The 19,570-nt window shown below is 42.5% G+C and overlaps 1 protein-coding gene across 1 annotated transcript in view; it reads left to right on the top strand.

Annotated features, from left to right (window-relative positions):
• Positions 1-5,134: 5,134 nt before the first annotated feature.
• ISX (intestine specific homeobox) overlaps positions 5,135-19,570 on the top strand; it is a 28,739-nt gene continuing 14,303 nt past the window's right edge. The window contains exons 1-2 of the mRNA XM_030458182.1: positions 5,135-5,532; positions 13,277-13,516. Coding sequence (XP_030314042.1) covers positions 5,361-5,532; positions 13,277-13,516 — 412 coding nt within the window. The 5' untranslated portion in view covers positions 5,135-5,360. The remainder of the gene's footprint in view (positions 5,533-13,276; positions 13,517-19,570) is intronic.

Genomic DNA, 19,570 nt, shown 5'->3' with positions numbered 1-19,570 from the left:
CCCTTCCCTTCCCTTCCCTTCCCTTCCCTTCCCTTCCCTTCCCTTCCCTTCCCTTCCCTTCCCTTCCCTTCCCTTCCCTTCCCTTCCCTTCCCTTCCCTTCCCTTCCCTTCCCTTCCCTTCCTTCCCTTCCCTTTTTCCCTGGGGAATTTTTTTTATATCTGTACATGTAGCCTCCTGCAGTAGGTGGGAGAGAATTGCCGTTCTACCCATGTTTGCAACATGGGCTAAATTAAGCACATTCCTTCTGTATTTTAACTTTCTGTCACCCAAACAGCAGACAGATCAAAGCCAGTTTATAGCCATACTTGACAGTTTTCCATGGCAATTGCTGCTCAGAGTCCTGCATTGCTATGAAAAGGACAACCTTTGATCTCCTCAGCCCTTCCCACCTATAGCAACTCCAGCTCCACTCACCACTGAGAGCCAGACTCCCCAGCATAGATTAACTTCAGAATTTTTATGGAAAAAAGATCTATAAAGGGCTCAAGGGGCCTAGCTGGGGTGAAGAAATTAAACAGGAGAATGGATTAAACAGGGAATGAAACTGCTAAAAGCCACGTGCAAACTATCTAATAAGTGACCTGGACTCAAACTGTTTCTTTTGTTCTGTTTCTTCTCTTGCACTCCTGCAGCTGCTGTTGTTATTATTTTTGGCCTGGGAGAAATAATTTTCTGAGTCCATTTCACCTTGATGGATTATGATGCCATTTTAAATGTTAATTTATAATAATTGTACCATTTAAAAAAAATGTTATCAGTTTAAACCTTCAGTGTCCTTTTATTAATATTTCTAATATACGAGCTTGTTGAGAAACCTCCAGAGACAACAGGGCTAATAAATCTGAGGTTAAAAGGACTCCAGAAGGCAGACTTCATGGTTTTTCCTGCCAGTACATTGCCAGCTGTTGAACTTTGAGATCAGAGCAGCAGTCACTGGGGATGTTGTCAGAGCCCAGTAAGGTGTGAAGGATGGAAGACAACCTACAAGGACGTGAGACTCCGGGGGTGATGTGGGCAATTTGCAGCTGCACTGTTGCTGTCAGCTGGCAGGGCACCTGTGCACCACTGCCCCTGCCTGACTGAACTCACAGACTTGATCTGAACACCTGGCTGAGCCCAAGCCCTCAGAGCCTGAGGTTTTGTAAGTGGCAGCATCCATGCCGTGCGTAAACACCAGACAGCTCTGAGCCCCAGTCACAGAGAAGAGTGGGAGCTTAAAGGAGAGGCTTCAGAGGCATTGGGTGGAATAGCATCTCATTATCATCTTTATCCAGAGGAAGAATCCTGTGTGCTTCCTGACTGAATGAATAAATACAGTTTCTTCTTCCTCTGCTAGACAGGCAATAAAGGAAAAAAAAAAAAAAAGTAGTGATTCCAAGTTGATTTCAATTACACGCCTCCAGGATTTTTCACTTTCTCAAAAGTACATCATATTTTTTAAATCCTCACAGACTTTGTGGACCTCTAGAGCTGACTGACACAGGCAGGGCAAGTAGAGAAAATCAACATAACATGATTTTGTTCTAGACAGCTGCCTTTTCAGTCTCAGGAGTGGTTTTCAGAGCTTAGCATCCCTAGGGGAAGACATGTTTCCTGCCTCAAGGAATTTATAAACTAAATTAGACAGGTAGCATAATAATTGCAACAAATGATAGTCATCTTCATTTCCAGGTCAAGCAGAAATGTAAAAATATATGAAGCTTCTCTACAAAACTCATCATATTAGAAGCTGGCAGAAAAATAACTTCATTTCTTGATAATTTAAAAGTAAATAATTTCTTGTTTTAAACATAAGAAATTTGTTACATTGCTGCAGCTCAGTCATTTCAAAAAGAGGGTCAACTGAACTATTTTAATTTGCAAAATCTTCATTTGCATTTCAGGCTTCTATTTTTTGCCACTCATCTTTATTTTAACAGAATACAAAGCAAAGGCATTCCAAGCCAGCAGTCATTCCAAAGAAAGTATTTAATTTTTTAGTTAAAGAAATAGTATTTATAAACATATTTTAATTTTTGTATTACAAACTATATTAGAATATTCAGTTCTTTTGATAACAACGATTTTGACATCACATCTGCATTTTTTTTCAGAAGAAACTTTTGTATGCAAAATATGGGAATTATGCATCATTACACTGCTGCTTTCTAATCCTCTTTCAAGAGTTGCCACTTATTCATTCTATTTCTTACTTCAGTGCTTGCTGTGTTTTTCCTACATAGAAGAACAAAATTACATTTTTCTGTTAGTGTTGCCTTCAGTTTTCACAAAAATAACAATACAACAAGGCAGAACAAAAGTAAAGCCTTCACAAGAAAGCTTTCAAGTTGTAAATTTGCATCTGCACATCTCATTTAAACACACACAGAAAATCAGCTTGTCCCTGTGAGCGACCAGGAGGTTTAAAGTTGCAAACTAAGGCAGAATAGTTTTACAAACATGCAGGGTTTGATTTTGTGACATGGGACTACAGCGTTGCCCCAGTAGGTGCTCACCCTGTGCGAGCTGGTAGCAGTGGTGACAAGCAGTGCAAATTCTCTGACAGTGGGGATACTCTGGTTTCACTTCATACAAAGTGCCGCTGTACTGGTTGACTAAAGGAGATTCACCAGGATGAAAACTTAGAGTGTGCCTGTCTCAGCTTTCTTGTTTAAGGAAATTTTTTGATGCAGAGGCACATGGGTTTCTCTAGGAGCTGATGCGAGCATCCACAGAGATGTAACTGCCAGAAGATTATGTTTGTTCCATTCAAACCAGTCTGTATTTAACTCAGAAAAAATGGAACCAGAACAAAGAGGAAGGATAGGAAGTGTATTTTTTTTCCCTGAAGTCTCTAGGCCAATGTACCCAGCCAGTGACCTCCAAAGATACCTGTCCTCTCTTAAGGAGCGTTTGAACCTATCAGACTTTTCCATAAAATCCTCCTCCTCTTCCCTCTGCAGCAAGAATTTAGCTCCTTGAGCACTAGAAGGTTTTAATAACAAACCAAAGTCAAAACTTTCCACGGCAAAAGAAAATGTGTTCTTTCTTGGGTTTCACTTGGCAAATGAAGCAGATGAATCCACAGTCTTCTCTCCTGCACCTATGCAGAGCCTTTGGAAAAATGAGCAGCAGCAGGGGAGGCTTAAAAATTTGAGTCTCCTGGTCCCTGCATCTGGTTGCCTTGTGCCTGAAAGCTTCCAGATAAAAGGTAGCACAGTAAACATCAGAGAGTCCAGACACTGCTGTGTGTATTAAATTAATACACCGGAAGCTGGGCCAAGGACATTCAACTCATGACATCTGGGAAGTGAGTAAGGTTTGAAGCCATTACTCTATAGGAAGACAGAAAAAGCAAGAAGTGGCCCATTTTTTTAGTGTCTTGGGTAAGCTGAGTAAGGAAAGTAAGGGAATGTGAGGGAATGTACCAGGTTTCTCCTGCTTTTTCATGGTTTTTTGAATCAGGAATCACAAGGGAAAAAGGGAAGCCTTTTTATTAACTAGGCAGTTTTCATTCAGGATGTATATTCCGAGCATCTTTTTTTTAGCCTTCCCTCTGCATACAGATGACATACTCATCTCTCCTCAGCCTATAAACCACTCACTGTCTCATTCTGCCTAAGCAGAGAAGGGGAAGACATCTTACTCTGTCTGCACCACCAGAATTACAAAAAGGAGAGAGTGGCTTGACAAGAGCATTGGTTAAAATGTCAAATTGTCCTCTGCTTACAGAGAGGACCACAAGATGTTTTTTTTGCACCTAAACAACATCTGCCACCTCATCATACAACCAGGAAGGTACAAGATCCTCCTTCATACAAACAGCTCCATTGAGCCACTGGGCAGAGGGATACAGAGGGAACAAAGGAAAGCACTTCCAATACTCTATCCCATGCACTTCATCAGTGTGAAAGCCACTCACTTGTCTACCTGTCCACCTGGGGAAAAGCTTGATTAATAGAATCAGCTAATTAAATGCCCTTCATCGTAACTTACCGTACAATTTTTTACCTCTTTCATTGTTCTTTTCCTCACCACCCCCTTTGCTTTTCCAGTATCTCTAACCTGGAAAAAGCCGAAAGCCTTTCATCTTATCAGGTGTGGTTTATTACCCCCTGGTTACACAGTAATTTTGGTCTCCACTCCACGAAGAGGTCATATGATGGGATATCAGCTCAAGAATTGTCAGTTCATTGGACAAATAAGCCAGGGTCTGCCAATACAATTATAAGAGCCTGATAAGGAAGGCACAGAGGAGAACCAGCAGGAGAGGGAGACACAACCATAGCAATTGAAAAGGTGAGGGGCAAACCCAGAAGGCAGCAAGAAATACCAGTGGGGACAGGGAGAGGCAAGGAATGGAAGTGTATCTAACCACACATTCTTCCCGAAATAAAAATTAACAAGAAGATAGAAGTGACTCAGGAGAGGAATCACTGGCATTCATCTGCATTATCCAGGAAATCCTCTCCTCCTGCAGTGGACGCCTGACTGGGAGGCACAGACGGCTGGTGATGATTATCAATCTTGCCTCATAGCTTAGGAGAAAAAGAAAATAATGTTTTATCTTGAGGACCACAGGTGGGGGGCAGAGGGAACTAATTACTATTACTAAACATGTTTCAAGGGGCATCTCTTTTTCTCTTGTGACTGATAAGATGGGATGATGTTGAATAGCACCTGTTTGGAAAGTTCAAAGAGTTTTCAAAGTAGAAGAAAAGAGAACCTGAAGCTAAGATGATGCCTGGGGGGATGGCTGTAGGATAGCCAGGGAATTCCTGGTGAGGGAGGTTTCCATGTGCTATGTTATGAGAAGTTTACAGGGTGTCTATCTTGATAGTAAATGTCACGAGGGACAAGTGTTTGCTCTGCTGATTATCTTCTTAACTCCATAATAGTATAGCTCCAGTGGGCTTGTCACAGATTTCAGCTTGAAAGCAGAAAAGGAGGATAACTGCTCCAAACCCAGGATTTACCAGCAAGCAACCCTTCCCAACCCTTCCCAGGGAGCTTTTTGCCTGGGTCTGCGAGGAACACACCTCCTCCTGGGATGGCCACTGGGTTGTTCAGAGCTCTGTAGACCTGCGTCGGCTGGGGGATGTTCAGCAGTGGGTGGGGTGATTTTTCACCACCACTTCAAATGCCATCCTCCCCACACCTGGGCACTCAGGTCTTGGTCCCAAGCTGTGATCAGTCTAAAGGAGCAGACACGTGTACTCATCAGTGAGTTGCCTTTTTTTCTCCTCCTGGACCTCCTGCAGATTGTCCCAGCACAGGTGGGGAGGGACGTGCACCTTCCCAGCTGGATGTTTCTTGGGGTGCCCCGAGAGCCAGGAGAGCAGGCGGGGATTCTCTGTCCTGTGGCTGCTTTGGCAGGAAGATGATGGATTCTCAGGAGTGTGTCAGCCAGGGGAAGCCCAGCCTGCCCTTCTCCATTGAGGAAATCCTAAAGAAACCTTCTGTCAACACCACCCTAAGCAGGGTAACCAGGAACAGAAGTATCTACGCTGAGAGACCACTGGCTGTAAAAGCTGAGTCACCACTGGCCTGTGGTAAGTACCACTTAAAACTCTAAATGAAAATGCTCCTTTCTTTTTAACCCCTAAAGCTATCTTGTTTCATTATGTCGGATTTTTATTCTTTAGCTTTTGTAGGAATCTGGAATTTCCCTAATCAGTTACAAATCACTAATTGTATATAGAGAAATAATCTTTTTTAAGTAATTTCCTTTTAGGCTCAGAGTACCTTTGGTGGGTTTTATACATTATGAAGCCCCAGTGTTATTGCAGCCTGAACAGTTATTGTTGGTAGCTTTCTTCAGGAGCAGTGAGAAGTGCTTATTTTAAACAAATACAACATACTGGTGTCCTTCCCTTTATATAATGATACTCTTGTTATTTAAAAAATAAATAAACTAAAATCATCACCTGTCAGAAGGAAGGACGGGTATTCAAACTCAGGAATTTAGTCTGAAACTGCTGCAACTCAGTGAAGTTGGTAGAGTTTCACTTATATCAAGAGCTGAATCTTGTCTGGAATTACAGACAAATCTCATACCAGTAACATTTTCTGATAAATCCCATCACTCATCCTCAAGCAGAAGAAATGGTCTGTGAGGGTAAAACTAGCTAAGAAGTGTTGGAACTCAATTTCTGGAACTAAAAAAAACCAAAACAAAAAGAAAACCAAAAACCAACAAAACCCGAAACAGACAAAGCATTTAAGCATTTGTCTTTAATCATTTCTCCTTATCACCAGGGACACTAGGTCCTTTCATGAACTAAATAAAAGTAGCTAGTAGAAAAGTAGGGTAAATTTGATTGTAGCAAACCAGTAAGTGCATTAGCCTTTTTTGACTTCTCAGTTTAGTCATTTTGGGCTTTGAGTGAACTTTTACCCTCACAGAAATTGCCTTTTTTTTTTTTGCTTAAACAAAGACCAATGCCAAACATTTTCTGGATTTGATAGGTCTTCTTCTTCAATCTACTTCTTCCATGAAACGAGAAGGTTTATGTATTCAAACACATCCACCCAACTGAAAAATGACCTGTATTTCTGAATGAAAATTTTCACCCACCTCTCTCAACTGCTTTCAACAAAGCTTCATGCTACACTTTATTTTTTGTAACACTCTGTTCCTTTCATGGATCAGGTCCCCATTTCCCTGGAAACTGGATGAACCATACAGTAGTAAGAGACCCTTTTCCCAAAATCCTGGCAATTATTTGCATAATTTCTGCACTTTTATCTCCAAACTCAATACTGGCCTGGGCTGGAAAGCAAACAAGACCTAAACTGAGGCAAGTGAACAATATTAGTGACCAGTTGACTTAGTGACCAAGTCCCATTAACACTGCCCCTCAATCACTCTGCACAAGATTTTCACTTTGCTGTTCACCTCAGACACTGGGTAAACATCACACTTTCTCTCTACAGAGCTTGTCCCCTGACGTGGGGCAGATCCAGCACACAACACATCTCACAGCCATGGCAGCTCCGAGCCCTGGGTCTGGGGAGACAGCCACTGCCTTTGTGCCTCTATCTGCAGCTTTCCACAGAAACCTGTGTTTTGGGATAGCTTGTAGCTGAATTTTCACAGAATAACTGTGAAAATAGGATTTAGGATAACTGAAGCTGGGTGATCATCTGCAAGTCCAGCCTGCTGCTCAAAGAAAGGATACCTTCAAAGACAGATGAGGTTGCTGAAGGCCACAGCTAGTGTCACTTTGCTGTTTCACCACTGCCACTTTGGGAGGACTGAAGCATTTAGAGATTTCCTAAAGCTGCCAGTGCAGGCTGGACCTGAACAACAGCAGCCCCAGCACAGGTTTTAAATATGGTCCTGAGACAAATTAAATCTTAGAAGTTTTTAGGGGTGGACAATGCTTTTAGGGGTGGACAACTGAGGATGCTTGCAAGCATCCAGGGGCTAGGGTGCCAGAGGAGCCCAGGTGCCAGGTTGCCACGGAGAGAAAAATGCTGGTGTGAGCTCTGTGGGAGTGAGCTTTGTGAGCTGAAAGTCCTTCCAGACAACTGCCCATTGCAGTCACTGTGTGCCACTGGATCCAAACTGAGATAGATAGCACTACTGAAAATCGAGTCAATGCTCATGAACCATAGAACTGCATTTTAACAACATGAGACTCTTCTCTGGGAACAGAGAAGCATGGCAGGGACAGGACCCTTTTATATTAAATCTGTTTCACGATCAATATGTTGAAGCCATTTCACTGCATGCCTGGGCTAAGTACGCACCTTCGGGCTCAAGTTCCAACAAATCTGTATGCAGGACATGGTGGGTTCCTGGGATCCCATTACTGCCCAGCCAGTACTGTCTCGTCCCAAATTGCTCCACCTGAGAGCAGAGTCTGTTTTTCACCTTGAAAGTAGAAAAGTCAGGACTTGTCTTTGACTTCATCACCGAGCCAAAGAGGCTGCAGCTGTAGCAAGGGAGTGCAGTAACTCTTCTCTCCTCTGCTAGAAAACAAGGTTGCATTAATGTATTTAAGGAAATGTAAAGTGTTAACTAACGAAAATAGTATAGACACATGAATATTCACTTAACTGGAGCTGGGAACACAGGAAAGTTTATTATGGAATGTTTGTACATTACTTTTGCAGTTAACCAAGGATGTTTAAAAAGAGGGAATGAAAATGAAACTTATGAAACTTTTTCACTCTTTCTTTTTTACTGACACTAAAGCTTATTATACTTTTCTTTCCCAGCAGAATTACCAATTTTTGCAGATAAGGTTATTTCAGACATGCAGTACCCTATGCTGTTCATCTTGGGATAATTGCTATATTTCATCAAAGTCATTCAGCTTCATGCCATATAACACTGACATTAAACAAGTTGTGTAAATAGTCAGCCATATCTAATTTGGCTCAGTGCTGGTCAAGGTCAGGGAACTAAAAGGAGCTTAGGGAACTTCTTGAATATTCCAGGATGGGACAGAAATCCAGCAGCCTTCCCAGAACAGTTCAGCAGCAGCAAAGGAGGAAATACTGCAGGTCAGGGCTGAGTTATATCTTACTATAGATTTTAAGAACACTTCCCACATCACACGTGGTATGTATCTGAGCCAAGCCAAGATCCATACAAGAGCAAGAACTAGCAACACGTGTTCTTGAGGCTATTATAACTTAAATACCCAGGACAAAAACTGTCTAGGTACCAAGTAACTAGGTACTTGTCTTGAAATCTAATACTAACCATTAAGAGCCCAAGAGATGGGTAGAACAAGAGAACCAGAATACCCAGGATATCAGAAATGAGTCACACAGACAAAGCTCACCCTGCAGTACTTTCCCAGGAAAACCCTGGGGTGTTGAACCAGATGATTTCTAGAAGTTGCTTCTAACCCAAATTGTTCTATGATTCCTTTACAAAGATGTTGTGATGCACAGTGCCAGTCTCTCATTGAGAGCTGGGGTAGGACTTGACCATGTAGAAGAGTATCTCTGGGTCTGACTCCTAAATTCACAGAATTTGGGTTTTTTTTTTGTGGTTGTAATTCCAGTGGGACTTGGAATATGCAGTGTGCAGTCTTCTGAGGAGTGTGCAAGTTCCCAGATTTGGTATCAGCCATTTGTGAGTTTATTGCACAAACACAACTACTAGATGACTGGGAACTGCAGCTGTTGATCTGACGTCTACCAAAATTTTTGAAAAACTCTTAACAAGTTAAGACAGAAATAGTGAACAAGACAACATTTTAGTATTCAGTCTATGCTTTTCCTCTTTTTCACAGTGTTTTGAAAGGATAGCCATGGCCTTTGCAAGGGACACAAACACCCAGCAAGTGCTGATCCCTTCTCTAGTGCTAGCTCCTTCATTTTTAACAGAAAAGACTTGCAGGCCTAATTCAGAAGAAATCCTCCTTCTGAAATCCCTGGGATCTTGATTTCAATGTACTTGAAAGTTCATCTCAAGTAATTGTTTATTACTCCCCTGGTTTCTGCCAGTAAGGCTCCACCAAAAGGAGGCTCTTTATCAAGTCAAGAAGAGCTTGAGATGAGGATGTTACACCTGGGAAATTAATAGTAAAAGTGGTAACATATACTGTAATTTTGTCATTCTACCTGTATTATGCTCCATTATGTTAAAGACATGCAAATTAATAGGGATACAACTGTCGTTTCACACACAAATGTCAATATGGTGATTGTTTACATCCTCCTTAGCAACACTCCACCCAGAAATATTGCAAAAGAGGAAACAGATGAAGGAATATAACTGAACAGATACCACCTGGCCATCCTTCCCAGGTCATCCCACCTATTACAAGGGAAAATGATCCACCAAAAAAAAAAGAAAAAAAAAAAAGTTACAGAAGCAAGAGGAAAACAACACAATAAAAAGCTGCTGGCATTTCTCAGTGACAGATTTTTCCCTGTTTGCAGCTTTAGTAAGACTGTAAAACCATAAGCCTTATGTCTGCAACAGGTCTGTCTCTCTCCAGTGATTGCAGAAAAAGCCTTAAATGGAACTTAGACCATCTGAAATAACCTTCTGCTTCCAAAAGGAAATCTTGCTATCTCACATGATGTTTTCCATCCTTTTCTACACAGCTGAGTCAAGCCAAAAAGGCCATTTTAAGACAAAAGTCAGTCATTTTTTGTATGCATTCCCCAAAGGAAATTTTGCCCCATTCCAATTTGTAGTATTTTTTCAATGTCACAAGAGTACACACAGCAAAATATTAGTTGGCTTAAAGATCTTCCACTTCAGTTAACCTGCTTGTTCAGGACAAGTACCAGAGAAGGTCACAATGCAAACAGGACTAGACCTTGGGTCTCTTGTTTCTCAGGTATGCACTTTAAACTCAGTGTCATTCACCTTCAATCTTGTCCTCCAGAAAACTTCCTTGATTTTTCCTTTAAGGTTTATGCCACTCTAGTTTGCTTCTTTGATCTCAGATAAAAGCTACTCCCTCTCCTTTTCAGCAGAACACAGAGACACTGGTATTTTCCCATTTGTCTAGGACAGTCTTCCATTTTCTCTCTCTTTTCTCATATTCGGTCTACAATTAATCTATCCATGCTTGTGCATAAGTTCTGCTCACCACAGGGGTATGTGAGCATCTCAGAGAAAAAAATTGGGGAAGAAAGTTTTATAGAAATGGTGAAGATATGTAAAAAATCTTGTACAATTTATAATTCCAGTGTGATTCTTAGAAAGCTTTAATCACTGCCCATAAGAGCACCTTTCTCAGGTGGCCTAATATTTTTATTATGTGATACAAGCACCATCAATTCTGTCACATTCATTTTTGCAGCTTTGTGTCTAGCAAGGGAGTGAAACCAGTCTTAGTTTAGGGAGAGGGGATTGATAGAAATACTGATATCCTCTGACTTCTTGATCAAATCATTTAATTCCAAACCCATACTAGTGACCATCCCTAGACCACTTCTTTATCCACAAATAATTGTTCACCTGTTTTCTAACCTGAAAACTCAAACCTTGTTGATCTTAATGGAATGACAGGAGTCCCATTTGTGCAATATGTCTCAAACACAGAGGAGGACCTCACAGTAGATATTTAAGGTCAGCATGGCTGAACAAATGTAATTGTGTTTAGAAATTTACCCAAAGATTGGTGATAATTTGAAAAGATAATATTTGAACAATCATCCTTTATTGACGTGAGGTTTTGGATAATTTCCAGAGCTCTTCTAACTGCATTTTCTTCATGTCAGTGTCAGCCCTCTAAAATTCTTGTTGTGTGGGCTTTTGCTGAGGGTAGAATTGGGCACTTTGTTTCCAGATGTTATAATTATCATTGCTGTAAGGCTGGTTACAAATGGAGCTTGTTATTTATTCAGAAAATAAAAGCCCGACAAGTCTAAAAAGTTAGGTGCTTTGCCAATGCTAGATACTGCACAAAAAGCAAAATAGATGTTAAAAAAACAGAAGTAGCAAAAGAAGAGCTAGGGAGATCTCCCCCCTCTACTTGACCTGGGAGGGTAACTGATGACTGAGGACATGGAAAAGGCTGAACTGCTGAGTGCTCATTTTGCCTCAGTCTTTGTCAATGCCAATTACTCCCTGAGGGTACAGCTCCCTGAACTGGAAGGCCAAGGTGGGCCAAGACTGAAGCCCTCATAGTCCAGGAGGAAAAGATCAGTGCCCTGTTGTGCTGCATCGATGTGCACAAGTCTATGGGACCAGATGGGATCCACCCGACGGTACTAAAGGAGCTGGCAGAAGTGCTCACCAAGCCACTCTCCATTACTTATCAACAGTCCTGGCAAACTGGGGATGTCCCAGTTGGATAGGAAAATGCTGATCTACAAGAAGAGCCAAAAAGATGATCTGGGTAACTATAGACCTGTTAGTTTGAACTCAGTGCCAGGAAAGGTTATGGAGCAGATGATCTTGAGTACCATCATATGGCACATACAAGATAACCATGTGATCAGGCCTAGTCAGCATGGGTTTACAAAATGTAGGTCCTGTCTGGATAACCTGATCTCCTTCTACAACAAGATGACTCACCTAGTGGATGAAGGAAGAGCTCTGGACATTGTCTATCTGGACTTCAGTAAAGTTTTTGGCAACATCTCTCACGGAATTCTTATTCAGAAACTTATGGAACTTGGTTTGGACAAATATACCCTGCATTGGATAAAAAATTGGCTGGATGGTCGGGCTGAGAGAGTAGCAGTGAATAGAATTAAATCTAAATCTAGCTGGGGACTGGTCACTGGTGCTGTCCCCCAGGGTTCAGTGCTGGGGCCTATTCTCTTTAATATCTTCATAAATGAATTGGATGAGAGGACTGAGTATACCCTCAGTAAATTTGCAGATGACACCAAACTAGGTGGCTGTGTTGATCTGCTGGAGTGTGGGGAAGCCTTACAGCAGGACTAGAGAGGTCAGACCAATGGGCTAATGTTAATTGTATGAGGTTTAACAAGGCCAAATACCAGGTCTTGCACCTGGGTCATAACAACCCCATAGTTGGGGACTTGGGAAAGTGTGGTTAGAGAGTAGTAAGTTGGAAAGGGACCTGGGGGTATTGGTTGACAGTCGACTTAATAAGAGTCAGCAGTGTGCTCAGGTGGCCAAGAAGGCCAATGGCATCCTGGCTTGTATAAGGAACTCAGTGGCCAGCAGGAATAGGGAGGTGATCGTCCCTCTGTACTTGGCCCTGGTGAGGCTGCATCTTGAGTACTGTGTTTAATTCTGAGAACCTCACTATAGGAGGGACACAGAAGTGCTGGAGCGTGTCCAGAGAAGGGCAACAAAGCTCATTAAGGGCCTGGAGCACAAGTCCTGTGAGGAGCAGCTATGGGAGCTGGGGGTGTTTAGTGTGGAGAAGAGGAGGCTGAGAGGAGAACTTAGAGCTCTCTTCAACCACCTCAGAGGAGGCTAGAGTGAGGAGGGAAACAACCTCTTCTCTTTAGTGAACTGTGATAAGACCAGATAAGACCAGAGGAAATGGATGTCAGCTCTGCCAGGGGAGGTTTAGGCTGGATGTTAGGAAACATTTTTTCACTGAGAGGGCTATCAGGCATTGGAATGTCTTGCCCAGGACAGCAGTGGAGTCACCATCCCTAGTGGCATTTAAAAGGTATCTGGACCTGATTCTTAGGGACAAGGTTTAGTAGTTGGATGATGGTGTTGGACCAGATGTTCTTGGAGGTCTCTTCCAACTGTAACATTCTGTCATTCTGTGGTTTGAATGGTAAATTATCTAGACCACACTTAATCTTTTTTCACACAAACAGGAAGATATGTTGAACAATGGTTGGTCTATTCAAAGCTGTAATTTGTTGTGTCCTTCACAGATTCTAGCCGGAGGACTCAGTTAGACTGTGACTTGCCTTCAGCCAAAATGCTTCTCCCTGGCACATGTGCTACACCCATGGTGAAGGCAAAGAAAGTACAGGCAGCTCACTGCAGCAGACCTACTAACAGCTCAGCTTCCCTCCTGGGTGTGAATGCAGGGTGTGAACATCAGGAAGGCAAAAGAAAACATGAGGAAGAAGATCAACTATGTGATTTCCCAACGGATCATCCACTTCATGGTGAGTGCCTCTACATGCAAACTTTCTCCCAGGGTACCTGAGAACACAGCTGTTACCTACAATGGAGTACATGGCAATACCTAGCAACAGACAGCACAAATACTTCTTCTGCTAAGCTCCTGATTGAGTCACAGAGGTGGAGCTTCAGCATTGAAAACATGGAGACTCACCCTTTGAGTTGAAGATCTAATTCAGGCCTGCCAACTCTACCAATTTTAGTGGTAGAGACAGCTTTGGCTGTTTATTGCTGTCTTGCTTAGAGTGGCAATCTAGGGAGCTACCATGTTCCGCAGCCTCACTCCCCTGGTTGTGCAACACCCGTTTCCTGATAAATGGGTGTTGTACAACGTGGGGAGAGAGTCTGCTGAACATGCTGAATCAGCTCATCATGTTCTGTACACCTTGGACCCACAGCACAGGTGATGAAGAGGTCATCAGCACACGCACAAGGCAAACTGTCAATGTGCAATAGGTCTGGCACGCAGGATGTGTCAGGTACAACTTTCATCCTGGCCAAGGTGGTAGGTCTGCTAATTTCATTAGTTGTGAGCACTGGTAAACAGAAGTCTATCCCTTAGCCAGAGCAAAGGACAGCATAAATATGCTTTGCCAGTATGCCACACAGTGACTTTAAGCTAAGCAAGATGCGTGGTACATGAACAAGACAAGTTCCTAACAGACTGCAATTTATTAATAGTACACAACAAAAACTGCTTTAAATTCTTTGAATTTTAGGAAAGATTCGTAGACATGGTCATGCTACACTCCAGAAATCATGTTCCTAGCAGAAAGGTGTTTCCAGCTTAGTTTGCTATTATTCACCCCTTTCTGGAAAGGAGGGAAAAAAAAAGGTAATTTTAATTAAGTCCATTGAAGACTTCTAATGTGTTCTGTAATGTGTTCATGTGGCCACAGATGCAGGCTTATTCAGCTGGCTCCTCAGAGGGGCCACACAGCCTCCTAGGCCCTTACCCTGCAAGTTGACAGGCAAGGCATTTCTTTCTATGAAATATATTTGAAAGGAAAGCTTTGCTTCTGCTGCTGCTATGGTACATGAGTCTTGTGACAAGCTGCTGTCACTTCCTCCTCCTGATGAGATGATGGGTGAGGTGGCTGTCCCAACTCAGGTTTTTGCCTCGCTGACCAGAGCAGTGGTGGGTACCAGCCCCATCAGCAAAGCAGGGTGGAAGCATGCAATTATCTGTGCCAAGCTGAGTAGGCCCTGTCACTGACAACTTATATTTTAAAGGCATTTTTAAACAAAATCCCTCTATTCCCTGGTGATACTAGGGTTTTGAAACCAAGCAGAGGTTTAATGATCTGCTATTTTCTAGGCTACTGGTTCCTGCAGTTGCTGAGCCTTTGATAGATACTGACTGAAGGAGGGGGGAGGATCCTAAAGCACTGGATTGGCATTTTCCCTGCAGTGCACAAACAATGATGTTTCAGATCCCATTCATGCACTGTGCCATTCCTAACAGAGAGCTGGAGGCCTGGGTTTAAAATCCTTTCCAAAATCATAAGCTTCAGCCTCCTTCCTCTTCTTTACAGTAGGGGGGAAGGGCTGGCAGCTTTTTTTCTCCTGCCTCTGGCTGTGGCTGGAGTCACCTTTCCCAGATGAGATTAGCAGCAATACCTGCAGGAGAGGTACAGGGGACCATCCGTGGAAGCAGTCTGTAATCCTTACAGCTTGAGCTGGTAGCAAATGAACTTCTGTGTCCATGCCTATTTACTCTGTGGTGCTTCAAACTTTCCTTTGGAATGGTACCTAAAGGCAGGTTATAGGTCCTCTAAAGAGGCAGCCAGGCAATGCCAAATGCCAGTAACATCTGCCACAGAGGTGTGCCCAGTGCATCCCTCACACCCACACCAAGGATGCCTGTAAGTGCCATAAGGAAGAGCATCAACCTCAGCAGTGGGAGAGCTCTCTGGTGGGAAGGGCATCAGAAGTCCTAGGCTGGAAGTTGCCTCATCTCTGTCTCACAGCCCATCTCTGACTGTATAAAATACCTCCATAATTTGTGATGAAAGGCAGTAGGCCCTGGCTGAATGTACACTTCTGTATAGCTGACAGAGAGCAGAAGAAATCAAGCATGCTATACAATCACCTTGGAGGCAGAAGGGCTGGGGTTTGTCTTGTGGGTTTTTTTGGTTAGGAGGAGAAAGATGATGAGGAAGCTATAACAATATGTCCTTGATGGGCAGGTGGTCTGAGAAAAGCTTGATTGCAACCCTGAGTGTGAATTTGAAGCGTATTTCCAGGAAACTCTGTAACACTGAGTGTTCCTAAAAATTGCTTTTCCCACAAAATGTCTTCTGCCACTAGAAAGGCAGTGTCATTTAAACGAAATAGATGTATGCCTTTATCAGAAGCCATTTACAGGAAGCAATGCCTCTTGCACTTTGAACTCAGAGGCTGCATTGTAAGCAAAAAAAAAAATAGAAAAGCCCTCATATGCTAGGGATATGCTGACAGTGACATTTAGCTTTCCTAAGCCCCCATTTGAATTTAGAAGCCTTCATTATGAATGTTGGGTCCTATCCCCTATGACCTGAACAAAAAGCTCAGCATTTTTTTTTTAGAAAACCTGGTTCTTGGGAAGCCATGTTGATAGAACACATTTTAGGAGACAACCATTCTGAGAGAGGCCTTACTTTGGAGATGTGGGTACAGGCTCTGCTTGGGCCAGCTCTCTGTGAAATAATTAATTGCTGCCAATTTACTATGTACAACAACCGTGCTGCCAAGGGCTTCAAACTTAAGAACAAACAGGGCAAACTCTTGTGTCTGTCAATCAGCATCACAGCAATATGTCCATGTAAATATCCAAGTTAAATCCTGAGAAAACATTCCTTTTAATTCCTCTCTGCTCTATGGGACACCCTCAGGACTTGACCAGTTCAAGCATTGAGGCCTGAGAGGATCAATGGCCCCCATTCTTGCCTGACCTGCAGAAACCCCTGCTGGAGACTACCAAGAACAAGATCACATCCTAGTGATAACATAACATTTCTTTTTCTATGTCTCTTACAGAGGTTGGGTCTGATGTTATACATTTGTGTGTGCACCCTGTAACTATTTAGAACCAAAGATGGTTGATGAGCGTACCCAGCATTGCATAGGGGCGAGTCCTTGGTACAAGTTTCCAGTCTTCTGCTCCAGCAAGGGAGCAGTCAGTGCCTTGAAAAAGCCAGATAACATCATCACCTTAACACACTGTGGGATGCCTGATCTTGTGGGATTTTTATTTTGGGCAGCAATTCAAGTACAAGGTAAATCATGCTTCAATAAATGAAGCTGGCTCCTAATTCAAACAGAAACTGAGTGTTTCAGGCTGTGGGGAAAACTGGACTATGCTGTTTCCTACAGCTCATGTCTTCATTATTCTCTGTTGAGGAGGCTGTCGCAATGGGTCAACGTCACCCAAATATTTCCATAACATAAATCCTCTGCCCATTGCTGACTAGAAGCTCAGGGATCTTATTAATGTAATTGCTTTATTATTATGATAGCACCTTTGACCCTGAAACATATTGACAAATTGTGACGGCAATTATCATAAAGACAACAAGAAATATAGAGATGACCTCAGTTCTGGAGAACTTCCAGGATATGTCCCCTCTGTACTGATGCCAGTTACAGGCATCTTTAACTTAGTGCTTATGTTTTCTCTGAAGACATGAATTAATTTGTGCTGTTCATTTGTGGAAAATATGGTCAAATCCATGTACCCCCATGAAACAGTATGGTTTATCTCTCACAGAACAGTCTTTTCCCCAATATGCTGACTTACAACAATGCATTTATGAAACACCCAAGAGGAAATAAAGCACTGAATAATCACAATCCCAGATAAATATCGGCTGCCCAGAATACACCAATGGGATTGCGAGAAAGGGCACAAGCATCCCATTGTCCTGCAGAACAAAAGGAAGCAATCCTAAATGAAAAGGAAAAACAGGAGAAAAAAACAAATGCCTATATATATAATTTTGCTGCCATTAGCTGTCTTACCAGTCTTCTGTTCATCAGTGTGAATAGTCTCTGCAGCCCTGCATCTCTAAAGTGCAGTACTCCTATACACATTTAGAAATGCAGCAGACCATTGACCTTGTTTTGGTGGGTTTACCTGAGGCATTGTTGAAGGCTGGCTCCTTGTTTTTCTTCCTCTTTGAAGACTGACTGTTTATAATCACACCCTGGATATTAAATTAAAGACATGAAACTTGGTTCCTTTACTCCCACCCTTCAGACTCTATTCCCATAGATGTCTCACTGTTACAAGTAAGCGCTGAAGAGAGCAAAGCTGTCAGCAGTTGGAGTACTATCATAAATTCTGTTTGTGTTGTTTCTTAGTGGGTTTTGGCTTTGGGGGGTTTTCTGTTTGGTTCTCTTTTTTTTTTGTTTGTTTTGTTTTGTTTTAGTTAAAGCAAATGCTATTATTCAATGCTTTCCTCAAGCAGCCTCTTCTTTCCTGGGAATTTTGACTCCTAATGGTACATTAGGACCCAGAGGTTAACTTGTTCCTGATAGTCAAATCTGTGTAATGTGACAACTTGTAAAGCTGATGGCCCATCTTGATAAGTTTATTTCAAAGGTCTTATGAGTACTTAATGTCTTCTACCAAATTGTCTCAGAACTTTTCATTACATCCCTGGGACTTGGTACTTTTAATTACTGTTCCCAGAAATTGAGGGCAGGCCTTTTACCTGCTGTCTTAACAACTACTTTATGCTGAAGTGAGAGATAGCAGAGATTACGTACTAAAATAATGATAGAATTATTCTTTCTCAGAGTGCAGACTCTTGAGGCAGGGATATAAACAAGCAGGCTTGATTGATGTCTAGAGTTTTGTAGGTGCAAATAACCACAAAGAGAAGGAATAAAATAGAAAGCAGTCTGTCTGTGCATGCTGTAAAAAGCTCTGTTTTATCCATGAGCAAATGGGTGGTTTCTGACAAAGGTGGTTGACCAGAGAGTGTGGGGAGAGTGATGGGAAACTATTTTTCTTGGTGAGAACTGTTACTGGATTATTAGGCAAGCTACTGCTTTCAAGTTAAAGTTTGACAATGACAGAACATTCACAGAAAGTATTTTTTGAACTTGAGATTTAGCTGAATGTGGAAACCATACACATACCTAACCCAAATCCACTTTGACCTAAAAGAGTTCATGAAGGTGCTGGTCATTTGGCCTAGGTGCAGAACTGATACCAGGTGAGTGAAACTATAACACATCCCTGTCAGCAGGAGCCCCTCGAACACCATCCTGCATGCTTCTTCCTCCAGATATTTTACTGACAGTGAGCTGTGCCAGAGCTTCACCGTTTCAGCAGCTTTTGTAAGCACCGCCATAATTTTCTTGGCAGATGGGAAAGGTTAAATTCACCAGGGGCTCAGGTGTGCTCCATCCTCTGCATAGAACTGTCCACATGAATGGTTTCATACATACCATCTCTTCCTTGCCAACTTCTCTGACAAGGAGAGTAAGAAACTCCCCTGGCCATCACTACACAGATTCCTTAAGCAGGTTTCTAGCCTGGTGTTTTTAGCACTTCAGCTCACACCAGCTGTAGTTTGTACCTCCCTGCATTTCAGCCTTGCTGTCAGGTCATTAGGCACTGTACTCTGTGCCAGGGTCGAAGCAACTCCCTGTCAAAGAGTTGTGGATGGAAGGTAGGAAGTCAAGCCTTAAAAAGTTCAAGTTGTGCTGCTCTGTCTTCACTTCAGAAACGCCTGAACAGCCAGGAGCTGGATGCTAAATGCTGTGTTTTGCTAGCAAGAGACTCTATCCATGGCACAGTGTACCTATGCAGGTACTGTTTTTTTCAAGGTTCTTTTTTGCTGGTTATGCGAGTCCTTCTGAAGAAAGGCTGAAAACCCATCCTAATAAAGATTAACCACCTTGCTGTACTCCCACCTAAATACTGCAGTGCAAGCTCTTTTGAAAGCCGTGGGCCACCCCTTTTTTAGGAGAAGGACTGCCACAGGCACATCTCTGTACACAGACAAGCATGTTTTGCCCTGATGGCATCACCACTCTGTAAGAACTCT

This window comes from Calypte anna, chromosome 1 (genome assembly GCF_003957555.1).
Source record: "Calypte anna isolate BGI_N300 chromosome 1, bCalAnn1_v1.p, whole genome shotgun sequence".
NCBI lineage: Eukaryota > Metazoa > Chordata > Aves > Apodiformes > Trochilidae > Calypte > Calypte anna.
Note: the sequence above shows the minus strand (reverse complement) of the source record. Positions and strands in the feature narration are given on the sequence as shown.